Source organism: Oratosquilla oratoria, chromosome 16, assembly GCF_046742065.1.
Source record: "Oratosquilla oratoria isolate Oo_2021 chromosome 16, ASM4674206v1, whole genome shotgun sequence".
Taxonomy (NCBI): Eukaryota; Metazoa; Arthropoda; class Malacostraca; order Stomatopoda; family Squillidae; genus Oratosquilla; species Oratosquilla oratoria.
The window spans coordinates 40,414,901-40,427,400 of record NC_134792.1 but is presented as its reverse complement, the minus strand read 5'-3'; the positions used below and the strand labels follow the sequence as shown (position 1 = coordinate 40,427,400).

The 12,500-nt window shown below is 43.0% G+C and overlaps 1 protein-coding gene across 3 annotated transcripts in view; it reads left to right on the top strand.

The window, feature by feature from the left end:
- The window catches only part of cv-c (RhoGTPase activating protein), a 1,018,432-nt gene that overhangs the window by 466,768 nt on the left and 539,164 nt on the right, over window positions 1-12,500 (top strand). For all 3 annotated transcript variants that reach the window (XM_076199563.1, XM_076199564.1, XM_076199562.1), the window contains exon 6: window positions 7,101-7,140. In XM_076199563.1, coding sequence (XP_076055678.1) covers window positions 7,101-7,140 — 40 coding nt within the window. The remainder of the gene's footprint in view (window positions 1-7,100; window positions 7,141-12,500) is intronic.

Below are 12,500 nucleotides of genomic sequence, written 5' to 3'. Positions count from 1 at the left end.
TCATATGCATCCTGTTTCACTTTCTCTAAAACACAAGCATGAACATTGTTTTTAACGTACAATAGAACACCCCCACCTTTCTTGTGGTTTCTCTCTCTCTCTCTCTCTCTCTCTCTCTCTCTCTCTCTCTCTCTCTCTCTCTCTCTCTCTCTCTCTCTCTCTCTCTCTCTTACTCTCTTCTCTCTTCTCCTCTCTTCTTCTCTTCTCTTCTCTTTTATTCTATTCTATTCTTTCTTCTTTTCTCTTTTGTTTCCTCTTTTGTTTCCTCTTTCGTTCTCTCTTTGCTTCCCATATTTGCTTCTTTTCTCCGCGTGGTGATCTTGCTTTCCTACATCCCTCCCTCCCTTCCTCCCTCCCTTCCTCCCTCCCTCCGTACGTCTTTCCCTCTCTCTCTCCTTCCTTCTCTCCCTCCCTTCCTCCATCCCTCCGTCCTTCCCTCTCTCTCTCTCCATCCTTCTCTACCTCCTTCTATACCCTCACCCCTTCCTTCCTTCCTTCCTTCCTTCCTTCCTTCCTTCCTTCCTTCCTTCCTTACCTCCCATCCTTATGTGGTGCCGTAATCTGATTTAGTGTTTGTGTTTAACCAAGAGCACCTCCAATGGGAGTGATCAGAGATACCCACATAAGAACGATTTGGGAAATAAAAAAAATCAAGGTATACGCTGCCACCACCCAATCGTCTATATGGATATATCTGACCATAAATGGAAACTGCTCCTTGTTATTCACGTCTGACTCCGTCCCCTTTCCTCAGGTCGTTCGGGGTTGGTCCTGGGTAGCGAAAAGGCCTATGCCCAAGTGGGGGTAGTAAAAGAATATAAGCCACCAATAATGTGGGGGTAGTAAAAGAAAATAAGCGAAGGTCTGCTATGTGTTAATTATTACACTGAAGCAAAAATATAGTAAGGAAATACAAAAGTATATTGTGGTTTTCTCCAACTAGACAATCTATTGATCCTTACAATATGAAAAATATATGGGTATGCGAGACATTTAATAACAGTTTTTTCTTTCTTATGGGCATCATAAGTAAGGTCACAGGCACGTGGAAAAACGTAGTTATTTACGCTCCAACCTTCCGGTCACTGTATAAGTCTACTTACAATATTGTGTCTACCTTCAAGCACTGTGTCTACCTTCAACCCCGTATTCTTATTAGAGAACGATCACAGACGGAATTGTACTCTAAGGATTACACTCTCATAGCTAATGTTAAATGTATATACGCAAAGTGTTTGTGAAGTACACTCCCTTAAACCCCTTTTTCCATATCTGTTATCGGAATCATTTTTGGCATCAGATTTAAAACTTAATAATAATAATAACTATCTACCTACTATATCTGCACTATATCATTTAACTCACATATTGACATTTGTTTTCATTAATCTTACAGAACGTGTTCATACCTGTTATCGGAATCATTTTTGGCATCAGATTAAAATTCTAGCTCCGCACAAAAAGAACGAGACGGCTATGTGTTCGTATCTATGGGTAAACTACTAACCTCCCTGTTGTATTATTTCGTAAAACTTCATTTCGCTTCTCAACAGAGCCCCTAGCTGCTACAATCTCTCCCTAAACTATTTCTCTAGTGGAATCCTGAACTGAAAGTTGGGAATTTTTCCTATTACTCTTAAAATTAATGGCCTTAGCTTACGCCTCTGTCCGAACGTTTAGTGACGTCACGGGTGGGCGGAGCTACGGTGCCCGCGCTATGTTCGAGAACATTCTAATGTCGCGTCGAAACTCAGTTTAACCAAAATCAGCTGAAATATATTTGTAGCTATCTCCTATTGTATGTTCTTCTTCAATGATTATAGTAAGGCTCTTTGCCAACACATCTTGATAGGCAGACATAGAATAGAATAAATTCATGGTCTATTAAGGCTCTATTTTCTACTTTGCTTCTTGGTTGAGTAAAACCGTTACGACGTCCATAATACCCAGTCTCTCAAATCAACACTCAAATAAATAAATAGATAAATAAAACGAAATTCCAAAAATAATATCCCTTCAAAATTCCTGTCCTTACATGGCTCTACGCCCCTCTGAAAGAAAAATTCCGCAACATCACGTGAAGGATTCTATTTGGTGTGGTCCAAATCCCCCTGCAAAAGAAAAAAAATCCATCCTGCAAAAGAGAGCGATTATCCTTTTGATAGCTTGACGAGGCACTCTCCCCTCAGCACACTCGTAGGTGTACGAATCTCAGGTGACCCGGGGGTACACCAATTTACTGTGGATGTCTCCGTGGACTTTTCCATCAGCCTTCGTATTGGCTGGATTCCCCAATTGACCTCTTACATACTACTTGACTGGACATGCATAGCCGCTACGACCGAGCTAAGCCACGACTCTCTCTTGTGGATTTACCCCATGGGTGGCACACTACTGCCCCTTGTGTGGGCTCACTTCTGGGCAATCAGTGATTGTCCAACAGGTCCTGAAGTCCTACATCCCTGTCAAGTGGGTGATAGTGAACTGAGTTGGGTTCATGATCCCAACTCGAGCTAAAGAATTTCCCCATTTTCCAATACTACTCCGAATGAAAGTGCTCGCTAACCATCGTTTGTAGTCCCTCTCCTAGGCTAATATTGACTTCTTTATCCCCCCCCCCTAAGTTGACCTTTAGTTCCTTCACCTGGCTGTTGCTGAAATTTCCTTTTACAACATATGAAATATATGCATCCTTAATCCTAGGACATCTCAACCTTACACATGTATAAAAGTATAGGTGGGTTACATTTAAGCTTTATGGTCCAATATATAGGAACATTGAGGGCATCTTTGCATTAATTTGCACGAGCATTCGTTTTTCTTTGGACATATACTGGCACGATATGATCCCTACATTTCCTATTGCAGTTAACTACTGTCATCTTAGCACCTTAAATCACTAGATATGGGACCAACTGGTCGGGTTGCTCCAGTTGATTTCTTCAGCATTCCTCGATGAGCCGTCTTGGTGCACGACGCATCCTTGGTGGTAGTATTTCCACTTCCGGGTCTGGGTGGAACTCTTTTGCAACAGGCTCCACCAACCACTCTTCGGAACCAAAGTAAGGTTTCACTTGAGCAGCAGCTCTCCTTGTCTCCTTTCCTGTGAAGGGATTTCTTAGTCCATATACACTATGTCCTGCTACCACCTCTACCACTGTATAGGGTCCTTCCCACTTGGGATTCAGCTTGCGGCAGGTACCCGGCATCGTAGTTTCTTTCCGGATCCATACTAAAGCTCCCACTTCCACTTTTTGCTCGCCTCTCCTGCGGTTAGCCACATTCTGGTACTCCGTTGTCATCTTGTGGTGGGTCTCTCGGATGATTCGATGAGCGATCTCTGCTTCATCTTCCGTTCCATCCACACCGGGGAGTCTGTGTCCGGCTAATCTGGGTGGATGTCTTCCGAAGAAGGCGAAGTAGGGAGTATGTCCAGTGGAGGTGTGTGTGGCTCCATTCATCTTCCTCTGACAGGCCTGCAGTAGACCCGGCCATTGGTTCGGGTGGCCCTGGCAGAGCGTTGCCAGGATGCTCTTCAATGTTCGATGCATCCGCTCCACCATTCCATTCGCTTGGGGATGGTCTGGGGTAGTGTAGAGCAGGGTGATTTGCTTTTCTCCACACAACTTCTTGTAAGCCGTGTTGGTGAATTCTGCTCCATTATCTGTTATGATGCTCTCTGGGGTGCCGTAATCTGCGAAGAACTGGGTTAGGGAGTGTAGTATGTGTTGGTGGTGTTTTGTTCTCAATGGGAAAAACCTAACGAACCTACTGTAGTGATCGATTATGGTCAAAATATACCTATATCTCTGCGTCCCGGACACCATATCTGTTAGGTCTATGCCTATTCTCTCCATTGCCTTTGTAGCAGGGGGAACCTCTTTGTATTGCTGTGACAACCCTTGTGTACCCTTGAACCTCTGACAAGTAATGCATTTCTTTACAAAATTACATACATCTACCTTTAAATTTGGCCAATAGAACAGCTCCTCCTGGGTTAGATTCCCATTCATGTCTATCTTCCATCCTCGCTCTCGTCTCTTCTTCCTCTCCCGAATTAGATTCCCATTCCGTTTTATTGTTCATTTTTACCTGACTGCCTTTAATTATGTGTAGTTCCACCTTAACACGTCACTTCCCCACACAATCTCATCCGCTATTTCTATACTCTTAGTGACTGCCGAGGATCTATTCTGTCTCTGATTACTGTACTGCCAATCCACAGGGTACACAAGCTTTGTCTAAGTCGACACACCGATAAGTGAGCTTCAGGTTGGTTAATAGCGTAAATCCCACCGCTGCCACCAATAATGTGGTGCCGTAATTTGATTTAGTGTTGTGTTTAACCAAGAGCACCTCCAATGGGAGTGATCAGAGATACCCACATAAGAACGATTTGGGAAATAAAAAAAATCAAGGTATACGCTGCCACCACCCAATCGTCTATATGGATATATCTGACCATAAATGGAAACTGCTCCTTGTTATTCACGTCTGACTCCGTCCCCTTTCCTCAGGTCGTTCGGGGTTGGTCCTGGGTAGCGAAAAGGCCTATGCCCAAGTGGGGGTAGTAAAAGAATATAAGCCACCAATAATGTGGGGGTAGTAAAAGAAAATAAGCGAAGGTCTGCTATGTGTTAATTATTACACTGAAGCAAAAATATAGTAAGGAAATACAAAAGTATATTGTGGTTTTCTCCAACTAGACAATCTATTGATCCTTACAATATGAAAAATATATGGGTATGCGAGACATTTAATAACAGTTTTTTCTTTCTTATGGGCATCATAAGTAAGGTCACAGGCACGTGGAAAAACGTAGTTATTTACGCTCCAACCTTCCGGTCACTGTATAAGTCTACTTACAATATTGTGTCTACCTTCAAGCACTGTGTCTACCTTCAACCCCGTATTCTTATTAGAGAACGATCACAGACGGAATTGTACTCTAAGGATTACACTCTCATAGCTAATGTTAAATGTATATACGCAAAGTGTTTGTGAAGTACACTCCCTTAAACCCCTTTTTCCATATCTGTTATCGGAATCATTTTTGGCATCAGATTTAAAACTTAATAATAATAATAACTATCTACCTACTATATCTGCACTATATCATTTAACTCACATATTGACATTTGTTTTCATTAATCTTACAGAACGTGTTCATACCTGTTATCGGAATCATTTTTGGCATCAGATTAAAATTCTAGCTCCGCACAAAAAGAACGAGACGGCTATGTGTTCGTATCTATGGGTAAACTACTAACCTCCCTGTTGTATTATTTCGTAAAACTTCATTTCGCTTCTCAACAGAGCCCCTAGCTGCTACAATCTCTCCCTAAACTATTTCTCTAGTGGAATCCTGAACTGAAAGTTGGGAATTTTTCCTATTACTCTTAAAATTAATGGCCTTAGCTTACGCCTCTGTCCGAACGTTTAGTGACGTCACGGGTGGGCGGAGCTACGGTGCCCGCGCTATGTTCGAGAACATTCTAATGTCGCGTCGAAACTCAGTTTAACCAAAATCAGCTGAAATATATTTGTAGCTATCTCCTATTGTATGTTCTTCTTCAATGATTATAGTAAGGCTCTTTGCCAACACATCTTGATAGGCAGACATAGAATAGAATAAATTCATGGTCTATTAAGGCTCTATTTTCTACTTTGCTTCTTGGTTGAGTAAAACCGTTACGACGTCCATAATACCCAGTCTCTCAAATCAACACTCAAATAAATAAATAGATAAATAAAACGAAATTCCAAAAATAATATCCCTTCAAAATTCCTGTCCTTACACTTACAGCTGCTCTCATCAATCACATTCTTCTTCTTATCTCTTCCACTTCGTTTTCCCCCTCCCTATCTTCCCCTCCACCTCTTCTTCTTTCTTCTTTTCTTTCTCTTCCTCCTCTTTCTCCTCCTCATTTTCCTCTTTCTTGTCTTTCTCCTCATATTCCTCTTCCGACTCCTACTCTCCTCTTCACTTACTCCCCTCTTCCCTCTTCCTATCCACATCTTATCCTCTCCCGCATCTTCCTCCCTTCCTCCTCCTCCTCTTCCTCCCCCTTCTCCTCTTCCTCCTCCTCCTCCTCCCTCTCCTTCTCCTCCTCCACCTTCTCCTCCTCCTCCTCCTCCTCTTCTTCTTCTTCCTCTTCCTCCTCCTCTTCCTCTTCCTCCTCCTCCTCTTCCTCCTCCTTTTCCTCCTCTTCCTCCTCCTCCTCTTCCCATTCTTTTCCTCCCTTCGCTCCTCCTCCTCCCCCTCCGGATCAGCCCCGTCGCCGAATGACCTTGGCGACGCGACGTCCACTGTTGACGACTCTGGATCGGCTCGTTGAGGGGTGGGTCCGCAATTTCCGTCTCGTTCCCTCATTTCCCAGGTCATCGGTATCGATACCGGCACCAACACTCCCGCCACCTCCACCTCCTCTACCACCTCCAATTCCAACTCTGCTTCTGCCTCTACTTCTACCTCTATTTCTACCTCTGCTTTTAGCTCTACCTCCACCTCTACTACTTCCTCTTCTGTCTCTACTCCTATCTCTACTTCTGCCGCTACTTCCACTTCTGCTTCTACCTCCATTTCTACCTTTACTTTCACTTCTACCTCTACCTCTACTTCTACTTCCACCATCTTATCTTTCAACTATTCTATCTCTACCCCTATCTCTATATCTCCACTGCCACCTCCGGACTTCTAGCTATGCCTCTGCCACAACCACAGCGATCCACTACCTCCACCACAACCACTATTTCCATCACAATCGCCACCAGAGGACTGGGGTCTCCACTCCTTTCCCGTTTTGTCTTCAGTTTCCTCTTTCCTCGCCCCTTTAGGCGATGTGCATTCTTCGTCCTCCTTTTCGACTTGCAGCTGTCGGTTCCTGAAGGCGAAAAGGCGAATAACGTGACCTTCGGGAAGTGGGCAAACGCTTTTTAATGCAGGTCATGTTTTTTTTGTGTGTGTGTTTGTGTGTGTGTGTGTTTGTGTGTGTGTGTGTGTGTGTGTGTGTGTGTGTGTGTGTGTGTGTGTGTGTGTTGACAGATACGTTATGATACTTTCAGGCATATTAATACAATATATATATATTTTTTTTCAGATCCATTTCCATCGCGCCCAGTCAAACAAGGAACTTGCAGGTATGTTCCCCTCGCCAGTCTTATGGTTTTTTTTACTTCATTTTTATCTTTATTTATTTTGGTTTTGTTATATTTCATTCTTCCTGGTTATTTGTATTCATCGATATACACCAAAGGATCTCACGGTCAGGCTTAGACTTGAGTTCATTTATTGAAGAGTTCCGAGTTTCCTTCATAGAGCATTAAAAGGTGCTGATGAGGACCCTACGCCAGGAGGCGCTGAGTAGCTGAGGACGAAGTCGTCACCTTTGCCCTATTATGCACTTTGGAGACTGCTGGGGCAGGTAACAATCACTGCTAGGAATTGGAGAGGCGTGTGGGATTCGAACACATAACTAGGCATATACGAGACCAGCACGCTTCCGATTATGCCACCTGAGTATATTTCAAAAGATGAATTTTTTACAAGGTCCCGGTACAGTAGTTCTTCAAGTTTTTGTTAAGTCTCGATTTGCCGAAGCCGTACACAGAAAATAGGAGGAAGGGGTGGGGGGGGGGTAGGGGGTGGAGGAGATTGTCTAAGAATTACATAATTCTAAATTCTCTGACTGATGCCAAGACAAGTACAAATTGTCGAGAAACATTGTGCTGCTATGTAAAGTTATACAACGTAATTTGTATTGTACAAAAACGTTCACGCTGTAAAAAGTAGAAGTTAGTGGTTTATATGAATATATATATTGAAAATGTTGAAAGTAATCAATTGACTGTACTTGTTCTGATTGTTTTTTGTCTTCGTATAATAATCACAATTGGAATTAATTTTTGTTACAGTCACTTGCTATCAACTGTTTGAAGCTTTCTGATCAACTCAAGGTTCTGCCCTTCTGGCAAACGGACTTTCATTTCAAAAGTTTTTTTTAATCCACAAGAAAATAAATTATATTGTATATCTACTGGAAAATTAGCTGTATGTAAGCGGCAATCACAGCATCGACGCTGTGGCAAACACAAATCAATAGGGCGTTAGTAAACGATGCCTTCCAGACGCTTCGATAAATAATTATAATTAATTGACGGTTGATGTGGGAAAATGGCGGTTTTATTCAAATATCAAATTTTTCTCATGCTTCTCTGATTTTATCCGGACTTTTTCCCGACATCCAAAAAATCGAGATTCATTATATCCAGGGACCAGAGTATGTGCAAATTAAGGTTTATACGTAAATATATATATATATATATATATATATATATATATATATATACATTGTATATTAATAGAAAAATAGATAGATGAATAAATAAATAAAAGAGAAGGGTCCTCTATAGCTCATACCCATCATTCATCTGAGTAAAATAGTCTGTTGTTGGCCAGAACGTAAAGATAAAAAAAAAAAAAAAAAAAAAAAAAAAAATCTTCTCTCCACGGTAAAGGTATTGAGGGAGAAAAACCTTTACTAATTCAGTTATAAGAGTAAATGAAAATAAACCACAGCAGACCGGACAGGGTTGGGGGGGGGTGAGGGATACGGACAACAGTGTGCAGACCCGCCATTAGTGCCAGATCAGATCACGAGATCTCGATGACCAATACCATGCTGGCACTGACCAGAAGATTTCATGTCAAGCCAGGCCAGGCCAGACAAAGTCAGTTTAGGTCTATTAATATCAGGTCAGGTAATATCGTGTTCAGGGCAAATCAGGTCAACTGGATTCGAACCCGGTCATCCATGAGATTGTAGGGGCCTAGAGCTTTTTGATTTCAACTCTGTCTCTGGAGCGTGGCGGTGGTTCCAGTCCCGTGGGATGTGCGTGCCTCGGTGGGTGCCTCGTGCCTGCGGTGATGTGTGGGGCTTTCGAGAAGATGTGCTCGGGCGGACGAGCCTTTTTCCTTTTACTTTCTTTCTTTATTTCTTTCTTTCTTTCTTTATTTACTTATCTATCTATTTATTTATTTGTTTACTTATTTATTTCTATTTCTTTTTATCTTTTCTTTATATTTCTTTTTTCCCTCTTTCTTTCTCTCTCTCTTTCTTTTTTTCGTCTTAGATAAAGAGTTTGCGCATGCGCGTCGAGGGACACGTATGTGGACTTAAACTCGACCTCCTTTGTTGCGTTCGATTTCCAGTGAAATTTTGCTTAAAGGTAACCCAACTTAGACTAACTTAACTTAGCCCTATTTAACCTAAGCCTAACTTAGGCCCACCTAACCTAGCCAGACGTAACTCTGTCTAACCAAACCTAACCTAACCACACAAGTCTAGCCTTACTTAGCGTCGTCTAGCCTATTCTAGCTTAGCCTAGTCTAGACAAACCTAGCCTAGTCTATCCTATCCTATCCCAATATAGTTTATCCTGGCCTAGCTTAGCCAAGCCTAGCCTAGTCTAGCCTAGCTAAGCCTAGCCTAGTCTAGCCAAGCCTAGCCTAGTCTAGCCTAGCCTAGCCTAGCCTAGCCTAGCCTAGTCTATCCTATCCTATCCCAATATAGTTTATCCTGACCTAGCTTAGCTAAACCTAGCCTAGCCTAGCCTGGCCTAGCCTAGCCTAGTTTACTTTAACTTAATCTGAACAGACCCAACCTAACTTGACCTAATCTATCCTAGCGTAACCAAACCTGACCTGACCTAACCTGACCTATCCTGACCGCTAACCTTACCTATCCTGATCTATATTGACCTATCCTGGCCTATACTGGTCTGATTTGACCTGACCTAACCTAACTTATCCTAGCGTAACCTAACTTACCTAACCCAACATAACATAACATAACATAACATAACATAACATAATTAGCTTAATCTAACCCAACCTACCAACGTAATTTGATTCACTTTCATAGCGTATCTACCCTAACCTTAACTAATATACCGATATCTCCAATCATCCTGAATAAACAAGTAAAGAAAAAAACAATAATCGCAGTCAAGCCGATGCAAGGGTAGCAGGATCAGTTTCCAAATTGGACGAGGTATGTGATGAGTATCGACCGGTGCATCTTTACTGGAAGGGCGGAAGGGGTGTCTTGCGTGGGCACGTCGCCTCCCGAAGCCCCACGCCGAAGGAAATCCTTTCACCACATGTACTGTAGATGAGTGTAAGGTTTTTCTTTCTCTTGAGGGTCAGACCCCCGGGATGAAGGTATCTCTATCGATCGAGACCCCGTCCCGACCACGTTGGATCCTCAGTGGACTTTATGGACTCGTAGTAATGGATTTAAATTGGGCAAATTTAGGTTTAAAAAGAAAATAGGCAAGAACTCGTTTACCCAAAGAGTAGTTAGCGAGTGGAATAGTAACAATGCAGTGAGCGCTTAAAACAATTGGTTCATTGAAGAGATTATATAACTTTATGAATAGGGATGGTAGATGGTAGGGGACATGGAGCTGCCTAGTGTAGGCTATATGGCCTCTTGCGGATAAGGATATATAAAGCTTAATTGAGCGAATGAACGGAACGTTGAGTCAATAAAGATTTTGTTCTCTCCCAATCCTGACCTACTTGTTGACAGTTATCCTTCTTTTTCATTACTAAAATAGCCTGGCGGCCACCAGATTAAACTGCTGAGTTCCTCCCAACATGCATAAGTAAATCAGTCAATCAATCGATCACTCAGTCAATCAATCACCCAATCAGTCAGCCATTCAGAGTCTTTCCAGAGGTTGACGCGCGGGTCATGGAAACGGTTGGGAGAGGCAGTGGACTATAGATTGATGAATTGACTGATTGATTGGTTGGTCAGCTGCTTGCTTTATATACACACAAGTGATGGATGAACGGGTTGATGTACTATACAGTGAAAGACAAAACTATCATCCCAGGTTTGTCAGAAGATAGATTAAACATGGCAAAACATTATGAGCGTCGGTTAGCCGTCTCTAACCGATTCTCATAATATTTCGCCATGTTTCATCTATCTTCGGACAAACCTGGGATGATGGTTATGTCTTTCACGCTGTCTGAGACCGTAAAAGCTGTGTAGGTGGCAGCCAGTAGAGATGCCAATAAAATACAACAGAGAAAGGTTAATCAAAAACAGTCTACCTAAGAGGGAAGGATATAAACTGAGTAAGAATCGTTTGAAGGCGACCAGGCTGAAAACACAAGGTGACGCTTGGAGGTGTTGACGAATTTTTTCATTTTTCTTATTAAGAACTGGTTTAATCAGCGGTGGAACAGCAACCTAGAAAGGCGTAACACGAGGAAGAAGGCAGGACTTACCTTCTTCGGGTAGTCTCTACTCACCGTTCCTGCGTGTAAGGGCCCAGTCACATCAAGCTTACGACCTATTTCCGACCACCGGCGACCAGGCTGATTTGTGCTGTTAATCTGTTTATGAAAAGAATTCAAGACAATGCAATTGGAATGAATCTCCCCCTTCATGAAGATGAATATGAAATAGCCACCCGGCGCTAAGCATGACAGAAACAAAAGTGCCACCGTCCAAGGTGGTCGGAAACAGGTCGTAAGCTTGGTGTAACTGGTGGCTGAAGTCGACCTGCCAGCCTTGCCAAGCAGTGTCTCCCTCCATTCTTACCGTTCCCGCGTATAAGTCTACCCAGTCAGCTTTACTAGACATTGTGTCTCCGGGCCGGGCACAATAGGCATCGTCTGCCACTAATTATTGTGTTTGTTCTCTTTTCTCTTGGTTCATGATTAAAAAAATGTCCGCCATATTGGTCAGACTGCAATGATGTAGATGCCTTTGTTTAGTACATGCACATGGCGTCCTCTTTCCGTCTATTGTGGTTGGTATTCTTGGTTTCTTTTACCCCTTGCTCCCCCCCCTCTCTTCTCTCTCTCTCTCTCTCTCTCTCTCTCTCTCTCTCTCTCTCTCTCTCTCTCTCCTCTCTCTCTCTCTCTCTCTCTCTCTCTCTCTCTCTCTCTCTCTCTCTCTCTCTCTCTCGCTCTCTCTCTCGCTCTCTCTCTCTCTCTCACTTCTCTTCTCTTCTCTTCTCTTCTCTCTCTCTCTCTCTCTCTCTCTCTCTCTCTCTCTCTCTCTCTCTCTCTCTCTCTCTCTCTCTCTCTCTCTCTCTCTCACCTCTCTCTCTCTCTCTCTCTCTCTCTCTCTCACCTCTCTCTCTCTCTCTCTCTCTCTCTCTCTCTCTCTCTCTCTCTCTCTCTCTCTCTCTCTCTCTCTCTCTCTCTCTCTCTCTCTCTCTCTCTTTCTTTCTTTCTCTCTCTCTCACTTCTCTCTTCTCTTCTCTCTCTCTCTCTCTCTCTCTCTCTCTCTCTCTCTCTCTCTCTCTCTCTCTCTCTCTCTCTCTCTCTCTCTCTCTCTCTCTCTCTCTCTCTCTCTCTCTCACTTCTCTTCTCTTCTCTTCTCTTTCTCTCTCTCTCTCTCTCTCTCTCTCTCTCCTCTCTCTCTCTCTCACTCCTCTCTCTCTCACACTCTCACACACACACACACACACACACA